This window comes from Ambystoma mexicanum, chromosome 2q (genome assembly GCF_040938575.1).
Source record: "Ambystoma mexicanum isolate Mex_15411 chromosome 2q, UKY_AmexF1_1, whole genome shotgun sequence".
Lineage (NCBI taxonomy): Eukaryota > Metazoa > Chordata > Amphibia > Caudata > Ambystomatidae > Ambystoma > Ambystoma mexicanum.
In genome coordinates this window covers 1,483,678,653-1,483,700,554 of record NC_090924.1, presented here as the reverse complement: position 1 = coordinate 1,483,700,554, position 21,902 = coordinate 1,483,678,653, and the positions used below count along the sequence as shown (strand labels likewise).

At 44.0% G+C, this 21,902-nt stretch overlaps 1 protein-coding gene across 1 annotated transcript in view; it reads left to right on the top strand.

The window, feature by feature from the left end:
- Positions 1-21,080, top strand: part of LOC138568909 (vomeronasal type-2 receptor 26-like) — a 103,760-nt gene extending 82,680 nt beyond the window's left edge. The window contains exons 2-3 of the mRNA XM_069646689.1: positions 3,543-3,666; positions 20,173-21,080. Of these exons, the coding sequence (XP_069502790.1) occupies positions 3,543-3,666; positions 20,173-21,080 (1,032 nt within the window). The remainder of the gene's footprint in view (positions 1-3,542; positions 3,667-20,172) is intronic.
- Positions 21,081-21,902: the final 822 nt, after the last annotated feature.

The following is a 21,902-nucleotide window of genomic DNA, read 5'->3' as shown; positions in this document are numbered from 1 at the left end:
GCACGCCCCTGTGACTGCAAGGTCTGTGCATATATGGAGGTGGAGGAAAGCTTAGGGACCCCCTTACTCTGGATTCCACATGCCTGGAACCTTGGTGGGATAGGGACTCCTCGGCTGCAGGGAAGAAGCATACATGGAGGTTGAGGAAAGCTTAGGGACCCCCCCATGTCTGGTTTCCACAGGTCTGGCAACCCTGCTGGGTTAGGCTCTCCTCAGCTACAGGGATGAAGCATACATGGAGCATGAGGAAAGCTTAGGGACCCCCTTAGACTGGATTCCACATGCCTGGGAACCTTGGTGGGTTAGGAAATCCTCAGCTACAGGGATGACACATACATGGAGGATAAGGAAAGCTTAGGGACCCCCTTAAACTGGTTTCCACATGTCTGGGAACCTTGGTGGGTTTGGAACTCCTCGGATGCAGGGATGAAGCATACATGGAGGATGGGGAAAACTTAGGGACACCCGCAGTCTGGTTTCTACATGTCTGGGAACCTTGGTGGGTAAGGAACTCTGCAGCTACAGAGATGAAGCATACATGGAGGATGACGAAAGCCTAGGGACCTCCTTTAGTCTGGTTTCCACATGCATGGGAACCTTGGTGGCTTAGGGACTCCTCGGCTGCATGGAAGAAGCATACATGGAGGTTGAGGAAAGCTGAGGGACCCCCCCATGTCTGGTTTCCACATGTCTGGGAACCTTGGTGGGTTAGGGACTCCTCAGCTACAGGGATGAAGCATACATGGAGGTTGAGGAAACTTTAGGGACCCCCCATGTCTGATTTCCTCATGTCTGGGAACCTTGGTGAGTTAGGAACTCCTCGGCTACAGGGATGAAGCATACGTGAAGGATGAGAAAAGCTTAGGGTCCCCCTTACTCTGTTTTCCACATGCCTGGGAACCTTGGTAGGTTATGGACTCCTTAGCTGCAGGGAAGAAGCAATAATGGAGGATTAGGAAAGTTTAGGGACCCCATAAGTCTGGTTTCTACATGCCTGGGTACATTGGTGGGTTAGGATCCCCTCTGCTACTGGGATGACGCATTCATGGAGGATAAGGAAAGCTTAAGGGACCCCCTTACTCTGGTTTCCACATGCCTGGGATCCTTGGTGGGATAGGGACTCCTCGGCTGCAGGGAAGAAGAAATAATGGAGGATTAGGAGAAGCTTGGGTACCCCTTTAGTCTGGATATGACATGCATGGGAACCTTGGCATGTTAGGAACTCCTCGGCTGCAGGGATAAAGCATACATAGAGGTTGAGGAAAGCTTTGGGAACCCCTTAGTCTGGTTTCCACATCTCTGGGAACCTTGGTGGGTTAGGAACCCCTCGGCTGTAGGGATGAAGCATACATGGAGGTTAAGAAAAGCTTAGGGACCCCCCTCGTCTGTTTTCCACATATCTGTGAACCTTGGTGGGGTAGGTACTCCTCGGCTGCAGGGAAGAAGCATACATGGAGGATGAGGAAAGCTTAGGGACCCCCCCATGTCTGGTTTCCACAGGTCTGGGAAGCTTGGTGGGTTAGGAACTCCTCAGCTGCAAGGAATAAGCATACATGCAGGATAAGGAAAGCATAGGGACCCCCCTAGTCTGGTTTCTACATGCCTGGGAACCTTATTGGGTTAGGGACTCCTCGGCTGCAGGGAAGAAGCATACATGGAGGATGAGGAATGCTTAGGGACCCCCTAAGTCTGGTTTCCACATGCCGGGAACCTTGGTGGATTAGGAAGCTTTCGGCTGCAGTTATAAATCATACATGGAGGACGCGGAAAGCTTAGGAGCCCCCTTAGTCTGGTTTCCACATGCCTGGGAACCTTGGTGGGTTAGGAACCCCTCGGCTTCAGGGAAGAAGAATACATGGAGGTTGAGGAAAGCTTAGGGGCCCCCCTTTGCCTGGTTTCCACATGTCTGAGAACCTAGGTGGGTTAAGGACTCCTCGGCTATAGGGATGAAGCATACATGGAGGATGAGGAAAGCTTAGGGACCCCCCCATGTCTGGTTTTCACATGCCTGGGAACCTTGGTGGGTTATGGACTCCACAGCTACAGGGATGAAGCATACATGGAGGTTGAGGAAAGCTTAGGAACCCGTTTAGTCTGGTTTCTACATGACTGGGAACGTCTGTGGGTTAGGGACTCCTCTGCTACAGGGATGAAGCATACATGGAGGATGAGGAAAGTTTAGGGACCCCCCTAGTCTGGCTTCCACACGACTTCCTGAATCATCCTTTCTGAAAATGTCCTAATAACAGAAGAAACATCATAATGGCCCATGTACCTGTGAAGCCACCTGTGACACGTTTCACTTTGTAATGTATTGTCTGATTAATGCTAATTACTTGATATTGCAATATTAGATACAACCCTGAGCTGACATTCAATCAGATAATGTTACAAGATATTTATAACTGGAGGTTTTAGCCTATTTCATTTATCCCCAGAGTGTGTCTTGCTCCCATTTGCAAATATAGTTGATCAATATTGTCCTCAATTTGATAACAATCTTTGTTGCCTCTGGTGGGACTGCCAGGCTTTCTGTGGTGTGTCCCAGATGTTTTTTCTCTGCTCAGTTTCAGAACTTTGATAAAAGTATAACTTGTAGTACATTTTCATATGGCTGCTAGGGTTCTACCATTCCATACATATGAATAACAATTATGCACAGCTTGTGGGTGGACCACCCGGCATGGGTTCCAGGGATCAGTGAGTTGAGAAGCTGAAATAGTATATAACACTGCTTACTCACCTGACTAGCCTCTGCAGTGCCACATTAGAACTTCTCTCTCTGTGTCGTAGCTGTGTGGCATTTCCGCGTGCCTGATCCAGCTCCCACAGCTGCGGCTATTGGGTGTATTGGTGGTGTATGTGGCCCTGGCTGGTGACACAATGCGCTAAACAAGCTTCTGCTGCTCTGAGTCCTTGACATACCATTCCAGTAACACTCTAGACCTCTGGATGCTGCAGTGGTACATATCAATTGGTATCTCCTGCTGGCAAGGGCACCACCTCCCTCCCACACTATCACCGCCATCACAACAGAATCAGCGAGCAAGAGCCTGGTTGGCTGCACTTGTACAGCTTAAGCTAAATTTTTGTGTCCAAGAAAAAGATGGTAGGACTTACCGCTTTAGTCACCCTCTGCCTACATGACTATGAGGGAGCGAGAGGAAAAACATTGTAAGCCCAAAATGGAAACAAATAAGCAATGTTACTAAATGACTGCTACTGGAAAGAGAGATGCCATGTACATTTCAAAATGATATACTATTTGTCTCTTTCTCCTCATACACATAGCTGATATTATCAGATTTGTCCTTTGTCTCTTTCTCCTCAGAACCTAGCTGCTATCACATTTGTCCTTTGTCTCTTTCTCCTCAGAACCTTTGCACTGTGCACAAGTCATTTGTATCACACGTGGCCCTTGTCTCTTCCTCCTCAGACCCGTAGCTCGCCAATATTATCATAGTGGCCTCATACCTCTTTATCCTCTGACACACTAGCATGTGTTTTTTATCACCCATGTCCTTTGTAACTTTCCTCCTCAGACCCCCCGCTCTGCGTGCAGTGAGAGCTGTCACCCTGGATACAGAAAGGTTCAACTGGAGGGAGAGCCAATCTGCTGCTATGACTGTGCCTTCTGCCCAGAAGGAGAAATCACTAACGCAAGTGGTAGGTAATTACTACATATTTACTGGTCTGTCTAAATTGCTGATCTTTGATTCCTATCTTGTGTGCAAGTGGGCAAGTGATCTGTGCAGGGTAGGGTGCTCTGGGCTCTGCTTGGTGCACTTAGCCATAGTGCTTGGAGGAAAGTGACACCCAAGCATTTAGGAGAACTGTGGTGTAGACAAGAGAGATGATGCCACTTTAATACTTTCATCAATGGTGTCATTTATGATGTCATCTTTGATGTCTTGGGTGTTAGTCTTAGCAGTGCATGTCAATGGTGCAAGTTATGTTTGCATAGCTTACCATAACTGGTGAATTTCTTGAGTTTTTCGATTTTACTTGCAACCAGAAAGTCCCTTTAACAATGTTTTATCACTGAATTTCATAGGTTTTTACTAGTGCACTCTAATTTCTACCAATTTATCACATTGTTTTTTTCAAACTTTACATCAAAAAATCATTCTGCCTACTATGCAGCTGTTCCAACGTCTGCGGACAGTATCCTGCGTCCAGATGTGAACCAACCCAAAAACACAGGGGTCAACACAATGTTAATGCTTCCTTTTAACAGAAACAATGTACAAAAACCAACATTACAAACAATGAATGCTACCCAAATGTACGTTTATATACACTTATATCTTTCCAAATCTAAAACAAATATATATATATATATATATATATATATATATATATATATATATATATATATATATATATATTTTTTTTTTTTTTTTAATTATTAGAATTTAATTATTTTGTTAACAATTTTCACGAAATGTTCTCCTTGTTGGTTAGCGATGGTGTTTTTCCTTTCCTTTGTCCTTTTGTTTTGATGTATTGAACTTTGCTGGTCAAGTGTCTATTTGGCCTTGTTCTTGGTTGGTGATGATTACGGATTATTGCCAGTTTCTTGCTCGAATCCTATGCTCTGTAAGATCTTGTCACGGCTGTGACCAGGGATGTCTTGTCCCCGTTAATCATTCTGAACCACAAAGCCTCCTCCTCCAGTATGTGTGCTGCTTCCAAATGATGTTTCAAATAAGCGTCTCGTGGCTTTGCTGTTCCAGGGCAGGACAGTAAAAGATGTCGTATTTTTTCTTTCTGGGTCTTGTCTTTACAGTAACGACACGAGTTGGAGGAGGATTGACCCTGAATTGTCAGGATCTCAGTGGTTTTTAGGACCTTCAGTCGAGCTTTGAGGAATGTGGAACGCAGTATTCTGTCAGGAAATTTAGTCAGATATTTCATTGGGTAATCTATTTTTTGTGTGTTTTCGAGGCAGGTGTTGATTTGTTGTTTGAAGCTCTTTCCAGAGATTGTATCCAATCCCAGATTTTAAGTCTATCCTTGACTTTTTCTAGGTTGCGATCCAGTTCCTCCTCTGAGCTTCCAATGGCAGATAGAAAGGTCACATTTTTCTTAGCCCAGTCTGTCAGCATCCTATTTCTGCCTCCCTCTATTTCCTTATTGCTGGTTTTGAATATTTTTGGGCAAGGATTTAGCCGGATCTTCCTGAAAAACATCAGACTGTTTTTGTCAGTAGCTGCTTTTGATGATGACAAGCTTAGTTCTCTTCTGGTTGAAGCAATTGGCGTGGAGGATGGCAATTTCAGAATTTTACACCAGAAGAGGCCTTCCAGTTTGTTCCAGATGCTCGCTTCCATTCCATACAATATAAAAGTTGAGTACTGGGATCAAAGAAAGCTGCCCAAATGTTCTGTCAAGTGCCATGGTTTATGAAGCTAGTGTGTTGATCTTGGCATAGAGTGAATTCTGCATCAGCCTTTCCACTGAACTCCTGTTGATTATCACTCCTAGGTATGTAAAATTCGTTACTGTCTCCAGTTGCCCAGCTTCAAGGTACCAGCGTAGCATTTCCGACCTTCTAGTTGCTGTTCATGATTTTTGTTTTATTTGTGTTGTTTTCCAAGTCGTTTTTTTAATGTATAATGAGAGGCTGTTTAGTTGGCGTTGAAGGCCTATTGCTGTGTGGTCCAAAAGTATGATGTCTACATAGAGGAGCCGTGTGATCTTTTCCTCTCCTACAATTGCCGCAAAAGATCTGGTGTTATTTTCCAGGTCTACAATGTCACCCATGTAGGCGATGTAAAGAGCGGGAGCCAAGGGGCAAGCCTGCTTGTATTATGATATGATATGATATGGCATTTATGACACAACTATACACAAGTGTTTCGAGGCGCGACTAGGCAAGGGAGGGGTCAGAGGGAAGACAGACAACGATCTTACTAGGCCAGGTGTCATTCAGATTGCGCAAGTGCATGGTAAGGGAAGGGAGGAGAAGTGCATGGGGAGGACAGTGCAGTACAAGGGATAAGAATAAATAACAATAAGTAAATAACAATAAGTAAAAGTACGGCCAGCTGGTGGCAAGTGTAGGGTAAGTGCAGACATCGGGTGTCAAGTGCTGGAAGTGGGACTGTAGGGATACAGAAATAGTCCCCAAGTGCCGGGGTTGCCAGGAAGGCAGTACAGGAGTGCGACTGGAGGGGGGGAACCTGGGACCGAGATCAGAGGGTGGCCAGGTAACCAGTGCAATTTCAATATCAGCCAGGAAGTCAGCAAGGGAGAGGAGGAGAAAAAGCAGAAGCAAAGAGAAAGGTTTTGAGGAGCTTCCGGAACCGAAGGCGATTCTCCTCAACTTTCAGGGGGGCAGGGAGGCTGTTCCAGAAGGCCTTGTGGACGATGAAAAGGGTTTTGAACTTAATCCTCGCAGCCACTGGCAGCCAGTGCAGAGATTTCAGTCCTGGAGAGATATGATTCTTGGGCTTTTAACACCGAAAGTTGGGGCAGAGAGCGGCGATGCGGTGTGCCGGGAGTGGCAGGTATTGGTTGAACAGCCAGGGAGAGATGTTAGACCCCTGGGGGACACCACAGGTAGAGAAAAAGATAGCGGAGAGGAAGTCCCTGAGTTGGTCCTGGGTGGGACTTTCAGAGAAAAAAGAAGTCAGCCACGCCAGAGCCTGACCAGTGTTACCCAGGTTATCACGGAGACGGTTGAGCAGGATGGCATGGTTGACAGTGCAAAGGCAGAGGAGAGATCAAGCAGAATGAGGACGCAACGGGTATTAGAGTCAAGGTTGGAGAGCAGGTCTTCACAGATGTTCAGGAGAGCGGTTTCCGTGCTTCTGATAGCTCTGAAGCCAGACTGATGGTCATGAAGACAACTAACAGATTCAGTGTGGAGATTAAGCCAGTTTCTCCAGGAGCTTGGCCAGGAAGGGAGCGATGGAGATTGGACGATATTTGGCCGGGCAGGAGGGGTCGGCAGTGGGTTTCTTAAGAAGAGGGTGCACAAGGGAGTGCTTCACGGGGAATGGGAAGACTCTAGTGGCAAATGAATGATTGCAGAAATCGGCCAGGGCAGGATCCAGGGAGTCGATGTGGTCCTTGATGGTTTTGGCGGAACAGGGGTGAACCTGTTTCAATGAGACTTTCATAGATCTGACTTGTCTAGAAATCTCGTCTGTGGAGAACAGGGGAAAAGCAGAGAAGGAGGGAGGAGAGGCGACTGCAGAGGTGCCTGAGGAAGAGCAGGGAGTGGAGGGAGGGAGGGGAGAGGAGGAGAGAGAGGACAGGATGTCCTGAGTTTTAGAGATGAAGTGAGACGCCAGTGTTGTACAGAGGGCCTGGGAGGAGACAGGAGAGGTAGAGACTGCGGATGGATTGACAAGTTCCTTGCAGATTTTAAAGAGTTCAGCCGAGTTGTTAGATGCTGCAGAGACGCGGGCTTCATTTACTCTCAGCTACCCTGCACTTGCGTTTTAAGGTGACGAGGTCTGAGTCGTACCAGGAGTTTCATTTGGCTTTCGGCTTCAGGCGGATCCCCATGACAGGGGCAAGGATATCAAGAGTATCAGAAATAGCTGAGTAGAGTGTGGAGTGGGCTGTGTCAGGGTGAGAGTCAGTCAAAAGGGGATGGGGGTCAGAAGGGGGCAGCAAAAGCCTCAGCTGACATGCGCTTCATGGGTCGGATGACCGATAAGGTGGATGGCAGTGATGGAGGTGGCTTGGCCTGAGGGGTAGGGAGGGTGAGGAGGGAGGAGTATCAAATGCTGAATATAACTGTACACTTTATGTAAACAATGCACTTCGACACCATTTACGAACTGAAGCACAAGGCAGCACAGTAAAAGAGTATTTTTGAAATTACTAAGTAAAGATTACCTTCTCTTTTATTCCAAATGTTTACCATTTGAAGTTAATACATTTATAATAATGTTTTCAGTAACTGAAAATAGTCATTATATAATTGTATAGAAAAGGAAAGCACACTTGAGTGGCTTGAGGATTAGTTCCTCAAAAATGAGATGACAGATCAAGAATGTATTAATGATAAAAAATGACCAGCAGTTATTAAATTACATCTTTTTCATCTATCTTATTCTCCACAAAGTCAGAGAATAAAAATTCCAAGACAATTATCATGAGGAACCATTTGTAAATACTGACGAAGGACAAATGGAAAGTGTTCAAACCAAAATGAATAAATTATGCACTCAAATGTTTGTTATGTAAAGAATCATGTAATCCGTAAATATGATTTTCTTTGCCCCACATGTACTTCTTACCCTTTTCCCAAAAGATGACCCCAATCCTTGCCAGAACATTATTATAATATGCGTGTTGATGAAATTTCAATCCCCAATTTTCCCAATCATGAAAATTTACAACCTCCCCTATATTTGGTTCACACTCTGATTACCCATCCCTTTCTTAAAATAAATATAAATGTAATCTTTTTAAAAAAAAATGTATTTAGTTTATTACAAACTTTAAAAAAAATTACAAACTGTTTCGTATCAGTGTATGTATGTTCATAGTTGTTCATGTCTAAAAAAAAATAAAAAGCAAATCTCCGGGCTATTATTCATATCACTTTTTCATTGACTCTCTGAAGACTCTCTTTCAACTTGTCCCAAAAAAATATAATATATAATGCAACCACCATTGTTCTGCATATCGGGCTGGGTATTTGTCCAATTCTGTACCCATATATGTCTTGTTCTTTTATCTCTCATGTTAGGGCAGAAAAGAACTGGATGTTTCAAAGATTCTTCTTGGGAATTACAGAATCTAAAGATAGAATTTTTTTTCTCAGCATCCTAAGTATCAAAGCAAACATCTCTTGTGTGCAGTGTATTCAGTCTAAACTTTAAAAACGTTGCTCTTATCTTCTTACAAGGGAACTTCACCATGTATTCAGGCAGCACATTCAATTTTTTAGCTTCAACTGGTGCATGTCTCATTCTTGTATGTTGGCTTTGTTTGTCATTAGTTTCAATCCAATCTTGCTCATATAGTTTTATTTTTTTACTGCATTCAGATTACACATTAGGCATTCTTTATCGGTGTTCAGCTGCTCTAGAATATCTTCACTTGTGATTTTCCACTTGTTTATACGACTATCTGCCTCAGAATTTACAACATTGTTTAAGATCTTAAATTGTGGAATGTTATCGCCTCCTATCGCCTTTCGGTAGAGAGCCGAGGAGTTCCTTTTCACTGTAGAATTAATAGAAGATAAGCTGATCTCATATCTCATGCACAGTGTTGGAAAACCTTTCGGTAGTTGTAGAATCCTCCTCCAGAATACATGTTTGCATCGGGACCAGATCTCATAATCGCAACCAAGCAAGATCTCTGCTCCATAAGTTACTACTGGAATAATTGTATTCCTATAAAAGTAGACTACTGGAAGAAGCAAATACTTTTCATATTTTTTATGAAGCTTGTCCACTTCTGCAGCAAGCTGATTGCATTTGGAGGCAATTTTCTTCACCATAGGTCCATCATTAATACTTGAATTTATTGTTATTCCCAAGTATTTTGCTTCCTTAGCAACGTTCAACATCTCCTTTTTATCAACCTCCGCACAAAGTTTTTCGTGCTTGTTTTCCTTCTCAATCCTTGTAGATTTTTAAGAACCAATATCTCAGATTTCTTCACATTAATCTCGAGTCTATTTTTTTCAAAATAATTTTTCAAGGCATTGATCTTTCTTTGCTGACCAATAGGTGTCCTGTCTAGGAGCACAATATCGTCTGCACATATCATTATGTTAACGTATCATTGATTTTCAGTGTAAAGGAATGGACTACTTCTATGGCCCTGCTAACATCTTAAATGAAGAAGTTAAAGAGAGTGGCTCCTAGAGGACACCCTTGCTTCACACCTCACGTTGTTTTTAAAGGAGACGTTACATGTCCCATTAGATCCAGACACATTTGTATAGACGTCTCTGAATACAGAGCTTTTATGGCAGCAATATTAGACTTGATAGGCAGCCTTTGTTGATCATTTTGGCCCATAGAAACTCCCTGTCTTCACCATCAAAGGCATGGGCCAAGTTAATGAATGCAACGTCTATGGGCGTCTTTTTACGTATAGCTTCCATTTTTAAAATATTCAAAACTAACAGATTTAAACTACAGCCCACGCCCTTGATGAAGCCTGTTTGCCTCATATCGCAACACCGGCCGGTTTAATCCAATCTGTTAGTTGGGATAGAAGTTGGGTGGCAAAGATTTTGCCCACTACATCGAGTAGCGCTATGGGCCTATAATTATTTGGCTCTAATCTTGAGCCCTTTTTAAAAATAGGCACAATTATGAAGAGTTTATAGCAGAAGTCCGACCATTCTTCCGGATTTTTTTTGAGTATGTAGTTAGTTAGACCACCGGGTCCTGGTGCTCGGGATGCACTCAGCATCTTGATGTTGTTATATATCTCTTCCCTAGTTATGAAGAGTGGAGGGCCAGACAGGGAGAAGGAAAGAGACATGAAAGAGGTATGTCGCCCACTATATTTCAATTTAGGATATCCATACTTCCAACATCTAGTTCTTCGAGAACGGATGTTCGTAGTTTCTCATTCTGGTTCTTTCTTTTTTGTCTATTTCTTTCCGATATAAGATCCATGTTAAAATCACCACAAAGAATAATGCGCACATTCACTTCTGCAGATGTTATGTTATCAAGCAGTTTGCATATCTGTTCAATGAAATCCGTCTTGCCTATTACTTTATGTTGCCAATAGACATTTATAATATTAATTATTGACTTGGGTTTCTCTGCATGATCTCTCAACCCAATCATAGTCGCCTGTATATAGCAAGATGAATTGCTTGACTTCAGGATTTCAAATCCAGTTTGTCTTTTTTCAAAGTAATCAGGCCAGATATAGGTCGTCCTTTAGTTTGAGTTATAGCTGGATTAAAGGCTACTTCGTACCCTTTAACAATGGGCGGTGCTTTCAGCCAAGTCTCTTCTAGGCATATCATGTCAAACAGTAATAACAGCTTTCGGGATATCCATATCAAGGGCCCAAAGCCTCACGTATTCCAGCAACCCATTGATTTAACTTCATCTTTCTTAGACTACGCATGTTAACTCTCCTTCTTGGCATTCAGAGAACCAACAATCCAACTCCAATTTTCCTCAGCCATGTCTTTAGTTTTCACTATCTTACTATTCCTAGCTGAGTCTTTTCCTTGATTCTGGCTTTCAATTGTAATTCTGAACGGCTTTTATAGTTTATTAAATTCCATGAATTCTTTATGAGCTAAAACGTGTTCATCAGTCTCGTATTGTTTGATTTCAATGGACACCGTTGTCTCATTTGTCATCGCGGTGGAGGCAGATGACACATAAGATACCTGGCCTCTTTTATCTGCCAACCTGTCCACTTCGCTTTCTCCAGATTGCTTTGTTAAAATCTGTTTCACCTTAAAACCTAGATCCCATGTTAACAGAAATGTAATATAAAAAAAGTTTTTTCATTGAATTTCATCGGTTTTTATTAGTGCAACTTAACCATAACATCCCCTTAACAAAGTTTTTTCATTAAAAAAAAAAAAAAAAAAATATATATATATATATTTATATATATGCATCTCCATAGGGACATGCTCTTTTTTAACCACTATCAGATGCCACATATTGCCAACATTTTCCACCTGCTCACATCAAGTGGCAATTAATTGTACCATTAAAATGTTCAGAAAGTGCATTCTTCCAATTAACCGTATTGTACAAATCTTTTGCAAGTGCATTTTCCTTAATTTGTAAAAAAAAAAGTTACAGATGGCGAGGCTCCTAATGCACCTGTTCATTTTTGACATTTTTTGACTTTCAATAAAATGGTGCTAAAAAGATGCATTTTTAAAACACCAGCCTTTTTCCTTATATATAAATGTGATGTTTTCCAACCATTGCTATCAGATTATCCTGCCACCATTCACCCCTGCCCACATCAACTACCACTTACCAGTGCCATGCCAGTGTTTACCAACTGCATTTCCTTTCCTTTACATACATTTAAAATGTTTGCTACTGCTGAAGTATGTATACACTGTATGTTTCTTGCTAAAAGCAAACTAGGCATTACTAAAACGTATCAGCTTTCCTTAAATATAAAGGTAGATTGTTTTAAACCCAATACTACCACTTTCCATATAGTGGTACAATATTACACCTCATTACACCAAGTGCCGCTTAAATCAGTTGCTAGAAAATTTTGCACATGCATGTTCCTTACTTCATGAAAACAGGGAGATGGTGGAAGTTCTAATGCATGTATGCATTCTTTGCCTTTCAATAAATTCCCACTAAAAAGAGACAATCCTAAATGCAACTCTTTTCCTTACATGTAAACTACTAGTGTTTTCCAACCAGTGCCAAAATCTGCAAGGAGCTGTAGTCTCTACCTCTCCTGTCCCCTTCAAGGCCCTCTGCACGGCCCTGGATTCTCATTTCATCTCTAAAACTCAGGACATCCTGAGCCCTCTCTCTCTTCCTCTCCCCCTACTCCCTCTACTACTTCCTTCTCTGGCCCTTCTTTGTCCACCTCGCCTCCCTCCTTCTATGCCTTTACCCTGTTCTCACCAGACAAGGTTTCTAGACAAGTCCGATCTATGAAAGTCTTGTCAAAACAGATTCACCCCTGTTCCTCAAAAACCACCTCTGGCTTACTTCTGCAACCACTCCTTCGCCACTGGATTCTTCCCTTCCCCTCTGAAGCACTACCTTGTGCACCCTCCTCTTAAGAAACCCTCTGCCGACCCTTCCTGCCCAGCTAGCTATCAGCTAATCTCCATCACTCATTTCCTGGGCAGACTCCTGGAAAAGCTGCCCATCTCCCAGCTTAATCTACACACTGAATCTGTTGGTTGTCTCCATGAAACTGCTCTCCTGAACATCTGTGAAGACCTACTTTGCAACCTTGATTCCAACACCCCCTTACTTGGTCTCTATTCTGCCTTTGACACAGTAAATCATGCCATCCTGGTCAATTGTCTCTGTGATAACCTCGGCATAACTGATCAGGCCCAGGCTTGGCTGACTTCTTTCCTCTCCGATCGACCCTCCAAGGTCCAACTTGGGTCCTTCCTATCCTCTATCTCTATATCTACCTGGGTAGTTCCCCAGGGGTCTAACCTCTCTCCCTGGCATTTCAATCGATAACTGGCACTTCTTAACCACCGCATTGCCGCTCTCTGTCCCAACTATGCAGATGACACTCAACTCATTTTCAGGCTCTCTTCCGCCACCTCTTCTCCTTCTCTCATCTCTGACTGTCTGTATGCTATCCAGGAGTGGTGTGCTGCCAATGATCTCTGCCTTAATGCCAGTAAGACAGAGACTCTCCTCATCGGCACACAAGCTCCCTCCTTTCCTGTCATGCTTTGGCCGGCCTCTCTTGGCCCTCTTCCTGCTCCCACATGTTAGTCTAAAAACCTTGGGGTAATTTGCAACTCATCCAAAACAGGACTGCAAGACTTGTCCTTAGCCTCAATCCAAGAGATCGTATCTCTCCAGCACTGAAATCCCTGCACCGGCTCCCTGTGGCGGCAAGGATTAAGTTCAAAACCGTCTGCATTGTCCATAAGGCCTTCTGGGGCCTGCGGCCTCAATACCTTCAACTCCCTCTTCCTAAATATCTTCCTTCTCGAGCTCTTAGCTCATCCGCTTACAACTCCCTCAGAGTCAGTCGCTTCTCCAAACAGCGAGTTGGTGGTAGATCCCTTTCTTCTGCTGGGGCCTCCCTCTGGAACAGCCTACCTGCCTCTCTGACACTTGAGGAGAACCATCTGCGGTTCCAGAAGCACCTCAAGACCGTCCTCTTTTCTTCTGCTTTCTCAACTCCTCTCCCCTGCTGATCTTCCGGCTGAATCTGAAACTGGTTACCTGGCTACCCTCTGATCTCGGGCCCAGGTTCCCTCCCCGCCGGTTGCACACCTGTACTGCCCCCCTGGTAACTCTTGCACTTGGGGACTGTTTCTGTATCCCTACAGCCCCTACTAGCACTTGACACCTGATGTCTGCACTTACCCGTGCATCTGCCACCAGCTGGCCGCACTTTTATTTTTTAGTTATAGTCTCTATTTATTTTACTTTTATCCTATGTACTGCACTGCCACGTCCCCTATTCCCCCGCACTTTTCTCCTTCCCCCACACTTGCGCAATCTCAATGTCACCTGGCCTAGTAGGATCGCTGTCTCTGTCTTCCCTCTGTTTCCCCTCCCTTGCCTCGTCGCACTTTGAAACTCTTGTGTATAGGCGTGTTATAGATGCCATATCATATCATCAAGTCATATAACATCATATCATAACTGGGAGACGCCTGAGTTACTTCCAGCTGTGAACAAGAAACTAACCAGCAAGTACTGTGCATCAACTAGTGAACCATACTATCTAACAACACATCCAGCTCCTGAAAGCTTGATAGTTCAGGCTGCCACTTCTACATGCAGGCAACAGGCATATCCAACTATCCCCCATGGACAGAGATGACAAGCATAATGACGCTTGGGATAGAAAGGTTTTCTCTGTACGGAGTATGGCTCTTAAATCAGCAAATGCCACTAGCCAAGTTAATGTTCACATTATGAGATTGTATAGTGATGGCGGCTGAACATATCCCTGAAGGGGAAGAACGAGACAGCTTTTTAAACATTATCAAGGATGGGAAAGATGTCATGTGCGAATCCCTCCAGACGGGTCTCGACTCTGCAGACAGTATCAGCAGAGCAATGGCGGCTAACACTGTAACACGCAGATTTGCCTGGTTGACAAATTCAGTTTTTTCTCCTGATGTACAGTTCAGACTTGTTAACATGCTCTTTGACGGCAATCATTTATTTGGCGGCAAGACTGACGAGAGCCTGGAGAAGCTGCAAACCTCCAAAGCTGCAGCCAAATCCCTTGGCGCAGAAATCAGGCTGCCACCTACTCGCCCCACCGGTGCAGCTTGGAGGGGCAGGTCCTTTCACTATTACTCCTTAGTTGGAAGAGGGAGAGGACTGTCGAATCAAAGAGCTCAGAAAAGATTCCCCCGTGGTGGATGGGGAAGAGGTACTAAGACCGCTCAGGCAGTGGCTGCTTTACCCTCAGCCACTGCATCAGCCACCAAAAAACCTCTGTGAGGGCTTACTTCACAAGACGCCGGTGGGAGGCAGACTCTCACAGCAGCTGAGAGAATGGCGAGGTATTACCTCAGATGCATGGGCATTGGAAACAGTGGCCCAGGGTTACTACCTTCCCTTTCTAAAATTGCCTCAGGATCATCCACCGGGGAACAGGTCTTTCAATGTACCAGATCCACTCCTTATGCTGGAAATATTAACCCTGCTAAAGAAAGGTGCTATAGAACCGGTACCGGTAGCGGAGAGGAACAAGGGTTGGTATTGACCTTACTTCCTAATCCCCAAGAAGGACGGAGGATTGATACTGATCTTGGATTTAAGAGATTTGAACAAGTTCCTCAGGAAGGACAAGTTCAAGATGGTTACCCTTTCTCAGATCCTTCCGGCCCTCCAGCTTCATAACTGGATGGTATCATTGGACCTTCAGGATGCTTACTTTCATGTGTCAATAGATCACAAGCACAGAAATTACCTGAGGTTTGCCGTTGGCAGTTCTCATTATCAATGTTGAGTTCTGCCTTTTGGATTGACCTCCGCCCCAAGGGTTTTCACCAACTTGATGGCAGTGGTTGCAGCGAATCTCAGGAGAGGGCGGATTCACGTCTACCCCCTACCTGGACATTTGGCTGATCAGGGCACGTTCTCCCAAACAGGTCCTGGAACATCTCAGCTTCACCTGTCACTCCCTCTACAGACTGGGCTTCTCCCTCAACTTCAATTAGTCCCATATGATACCATCTCAGTGGCTGTCCAGAAAGCATACTTGGGAAAAGCCTCGCCACACGAGGTGAGGGCTCAAGACATTCTGCATATGGTCAACAAATTCCAGAATGCCCAGAGTCTTCCGGCCTTCGATTTTCTGAGGTTGCTCGGCCTCATGACATTGTGCATTTTTCTGGTGCCAGAAGCTCGCCTGAGAATGAGATCTCTCCAATGGGCTCTGAGGACTCAATGGTTACAATTCTCAGGCAAAATGTCAGACCTCCTTCAGGTTCCAAGCAGAGTAGCAGAAGCTCTTCTGTGGTGGACTCACCAAGAAAACATTCTAAAAGGAGAACCATTTTTGGCAACCATGGCTGGAGATAACAGTAGTGACGGACACCTCACTCATGGAGCGGGGATCCCATACCAACGATCTATCAGCGTTCGTTGGTCTCCATTGGAGTCCAAACTACACATCAATATTTTGGAGCTCAGGGCGATCAGACTAGTGCTGAGGCCCTTTCTGCCCTCGGTACTGGGAAACAATGTCCTGATAATGACAAACAACACATTGGCCATGTACTACCTCAACAATAGAGGAGGTGTAGGGTCACTACCACTGTGCAGGGAGACAATGCAGCTCTGATTCTGGGCAATTCAAGAAGGAATCTCCCTATCAGCAGTTCACCTACCCGGAGAGGAGAACACGGTGTTGGACGCTCTGAGCAGGCAGATCACAGTCTCCCACAAGTGCGAAATAGCTCAGGAAGTCCTTCAAGAGATCTTCACCCCCTGGAAAACCCCTCAAGGTGATCTTTTCGTGACCAGTGTCAACCGAAATTGCAAACTGTACTGATCCATGGAATTTCCCCCAAGATGAGCTCTAAGAGACACGTTCGTAGTGGACTGGGATTTTCCACTCCTGTATGAGTTTCCTTCAGTCCTCGTCATTCCTCAAGTCATCAGGAGGTTGAAAAGGTTTTTTTGAAAACAATGATCCTAATTGCTCCAGATTGGGCCAGGAGGACGTGGTATCCGGACCTTCTGGACATGTCCATCCGCCCTCCAATATGTCTTCCACAAAGAGAGGATCTTCTCTCGTGAGAGGAGGGCTAGGTTTTCCTTCCAGAGGTCAAGACACTCAACCTTCACACATGGTTTCTGAGAGGTTGAGATATAAGGATTGGGACCACGCGTACAACGTAATAGAGATTTTGCTTTCAGCCAGAAGGCCAGCAACAAAGTCATTGTAACGCTGCCGCTGGAACAAGTTCTGCAGTTGGTGTAATGATAAGAATGTGGACCCTTTTACATACAGTACACCTATGGTGTTATCATTGTTGTTACACCTGGCCCATCTGGGCCTCCAGGTTGACACAATTAAAGGGTATCTGGCAGCGCTATCTATTTTTAAGCGCTCCTCTGAAGAGGTATCTTTCTTCAAGATTCCACCGGTCATACAATTCGTGAAAGGATAGACAAATGTCTTTCCTCCTCCGGTCCCCTTTCAAGTCCCGGTTTGGGATCTCAAACTAATTCTCAAATTCCTAATGCATGCTTGATTTGAGCCTATCCACTCCTGCCCTTTAAGGTTGTTGACCTTTAAAACCATTCTTTTAGTGACCCTTACATCAATCAGCCCATAGGGTGAGTGAACTTCATGCCTTGTCCTGCAAACCTCCTTATACAGTCTTCTTTAAGGATAGAGTTGTCCTTAAGGTTAAACCTGCCTTTCTACAGAACTTGTGTATGAGTTTCATTTAACTCAAACAATCATTCTACCTTCTTTCTAACCCCCACCTCATCCTGGAAATGAAGAGGGGAGGCTAGACCCAAAATGTGCACTTATTTTCTACATTTCCAGAATGTTTGAACTAAGACAAGACAATCAACCTTTTGTTGGTTACACAGGACATAAGTTGGGTATGGTGGTTTCAAAACAAACCTTGTCTCGGTGGATTATCCTTGCAATCTCTGAATGCTACGGGTTAGCTGGAAAAGATCCTCCTCAGGGTCTCAGAGCACATTTGATCAGGGGCTAGGCTACTTCCTCTGCCTCACTGAGGATAGTCCCTGTTCAGGATATTTGTGAGGCAATAACGTGGTCCTCAGTCCACACATTCACCAAGCACTATAGTCTGGACGCTTCCTCGGGCCGATAAGGTGTTTTTGGGAAGGCAGTATTACATTCTGTACACACAGGCTGATAAGGAACTCCCAAATTCTAATTTGAAACTGAAAATTCTGACACCCTCCTCCAGAAATACAAACACTGCTCTGGGAGGCTATCATAAGATGAGGAATACGTGGGAGAACACAATCCATTCAAAGAACTAGTTACTTACCGATGGCAACGTTCTATCGACTGGATGTTCCTCCCACGTATTCCTCATCGCCCCTCCCAGCCTACCCTGCAGTTTCCATGTTATTACAGTTTGCGCTCTTTCAGGGTGAGTAGCTATCGGTATAGGATAGACCTATTCATGTAAAAATCGGAACTAAAGTCAACGGTTGCTGCGCAGTCTATATACCATCGATAACGTTGACGCTGAGACAGAGCCCCTCTAGGGACATCGAGTCGACAGGCATCGACATGCAGCGCCCCCTGCTGGAATACATTTCTGAAGCATCGGAAGCTGAATATGGAGATATCATAAGATGACGAACACGTGGGATGAACATCCAGTCAAAAGAACGTTACCACGGGTAAGCAAGTAGTACTTCTGTGCACTGGCTCTGATTGCAAACATTTAGGAAAATCCCCAAGAACTTAAAAAGGGGTTATGCATCTGGTTTACCCTCTTATGTCGGGATTGAACATCCTTTTGCACTTCAGGAGACTAGAAAAGGAGCACCAGAATGTAACCTCTTGACTAAAAATCTAATCTTAATCCTTACATTTCTTATTTGCAGCTTTGCATATAACACATAGTTGGTCTGGTCACAAACAGAATGGGAACGGTGTTGCACACAATGAATTAAATGTCTTCCTACATCCAAAGAATTATAATAATTTTATCTGCAAACAGCTATTATGCGGCCTGGCCAGAACAAAATGGAACATTTGAGTTACAGCCAATGCATATTACCAAATCCTGCCTTTAAGAGATTCCAAAACTTTTCTATGCAAGCAACTAGTATGTGGACTGACATCAAAATACTATGCACAGAATTATAGACACTGAGGGACTGCACAGAGAGGACCACTTTCATCTGCAATTTAGTCACTTAAGGCCCCCCATGCAATGTGCATCATTTCCATCACAAAGTTTAAAAATAAAAGTTAAAATAGGCAAAATCTCTGTAACAATGTTTTTGCACTTGATAGTCTAAAAGGTGCGTATGTCTCCCTCTGTTTACACTTGCAGATTTATAATGGATTCCTTTAGACTCCATCTGGTAATAGCAGTTGTAAGAACAGGGGGATTCCACCGGAATCCAAGGAACCTTCATCCTTATGACAATGGCCGTCAATCCCTTCAGTTACAGAGCGTGTGGGGAAGACGAAGCAGAATCCCACCTACACCTAAAAAATCAGGAAACATCCCCAGAGGCCATTTCAGGGATTTCAAATTGGGTTGCAGAATATACTCTCTTGCCTAAAAAAGATTTCTAAGACTTTTCTTTAGCAAACATATTCTTAAGGCTGTTCAGTCTCAATTTTTCAAGTCAAATACATTTGGTTTGGGCACAAAAAGATGGCGCATGGAGTTGCAGCCACTGGATATCGTCTCTAAAAAATGTTAACACTTTGATGTGAACCCAGCAAGTATGTGGACTGACCACAGAGAGATGATGCCCTCACCTAATTTTCCACTGACAAAAAGGATCCTAGACCTTTTTGTTTGCAACTTTCCAAGCAGCAAGTACTTGTTCTGGCCACAGAAAGATGTATTCTTGTGTCTGCCATTGTCTCCATCCATTTCTGCGATGCTTGTCTCCAGAATCCGACACGCAAAAGTATATGGCTTATACTAATTGCAAACCTTACCATCCCTAGACTTTATCATATTTAAATGTTCAATTAAATACTATTAATTTTCTACCCCTCACTTAAATATTCCCTCAACAGCTGCACAGCCTCCTGCCTCTGCTAAACGATTGCATATTTAAAAAAATGAACAATGCTATCAGAACTACCCACAAAATGCCCATCATTGGAGTTGTTCAATATATGTTGAAGTAACTTCACCCAAGCTTAATGCACAGTCATGTGATTCGAATGTAAAGGAATTTGTAAACAGGGTCTTCACATTGGTCTTATGGTTAGTAGGTCATTATGATCATGGAATGTGCCTATAAACGGTTCTTTATTTGAAAGCATCCTTTTAACAGCAAAGTTTGTCTTTTATTTCAGATATGGAAAACTGTATTAAATGCCTAGAAGACCAATGGTCCAATGAGAAGCGAGACAGCTGTGTTCCACGGACCATAGAATTCATGTCCTTTGAGGATCCTCTGGGTGTCAGCTTATCTTCCATGTATAGTTTCTTCTCATTCCTCACTGCTGGAGTACTGTTCATCTTTATAAAGTACCGTTACACACCACTCGTAAAGGCCAATAACCGGGATCTCAGCTATCTCCTCCTCCTCTCTCTTACACTTTGTTTCCTGTGCTCTCTTCTGTTTATTGGACACCCTTCAAAGACATCATGTCTCCTCAGGCAGACGGCCTTTGGGATCATTTTCACTGTTGCTGTTTCTTCTGTCCTGGCAAAAACAATCACAGTTATCGTTGCCTTCAATGCCACAAAGCCAGGAAGCAAGCTTAGAAAGTGGGTGGGCACCCGAGTATCGAGATGCTTGGTGCTTCTCTGCTCCCTAGTACAGGTGGTGATCTGTACTGTGTGGCTCCTTCACTCTGCTCCGTTCCCAGACATTGACACCAAATCAGAGACTGGGAAGATGATCTTACAGTGCAACGAAGGCTCTGTCTTTGCGTTCTACGCTGTGGTTGGTTACATGGGATTTTTGGCTCTTCTTAGTTTTGTTGTTGCCTCCATTGCGAGAAAGTTACCATCCAGTTTCAATGAGGCCCAGTTTATCACCTTCAGCATGCTGGTGTTCTGCAGTGTCTGGATCTCCTTCATCCCAGCGTACCTGAGCACCAAGGGCAAGTACATGGTAGCTGTGGAGATCTTCGCCATCCTGACCTCAAGTGCTGGACTGCTGGGCTCGATCTTCTTACCCAAATGCTACATCATCATTGTGAGGCCTGACCGGAACACCAAAGAATGTCTTATGGGGAAATTCCCCACCATCTGAATCTAGTTGCAACCCATATGACCTAAATATTAAATACCCAAACACCACATTCAGTGAATGGACAATATGGTTCCTAGTTCCTAGAAATGTATTACAATAACTTACTGGAAGTCCTGGAAACAGGAATCAGAAATAAAGAAAGCATATATTGTTCATCATATATCGATAATTGAGGCATATAACAATTTTTTAATTATATTTTCCCATTGAGTGTGTCATACTATTGGCCTGCAATTCTCTCTCTTGTTTTCATCATGAGTGGGCTACCTGTCAGAGGATGTTATCGGGTGGGATGTTTGGATGAATGTTTAAATATGGGTTAGCTTGTTCCATGCCATGCATGGGGCCTTCCTTCATCCCGGAGGTCTCTGTATTGTATTGCCTTCTGCCCATCTTCCTGTAATGGGCATGGTGAAAGGGAGGGCAGAAGATTAGGAAGCATCTGTATATTTATAGCACCAGACCAAACATAGCCCCGATTACATGAAGAAATTTTAATTGCAGTTATGGTGGGACAATTCCAGTCATAGTCGATAAAGTCTCTGGACACCTTTCTTCATATGGTGACCATCTATCAAGTCTCCATTGCTTGAGCGATGCCAACATTCCAGGGAACATCATGAGGATTGTCATGGATAGAGCAAAGGATGATCCCATAGGAATCTTCCCTTACAAGTCAAAACGATTTTCCTGCTGAGTATTTCAGGTACTTCTAATGCATATGATGTATTTAATGTTAACGTCCATTCACTACTGATTTCCCAATTTAGGCTGAAGACCAAATTATAAGTAGACCTTTTACCAACCACAGACCACCAGCCT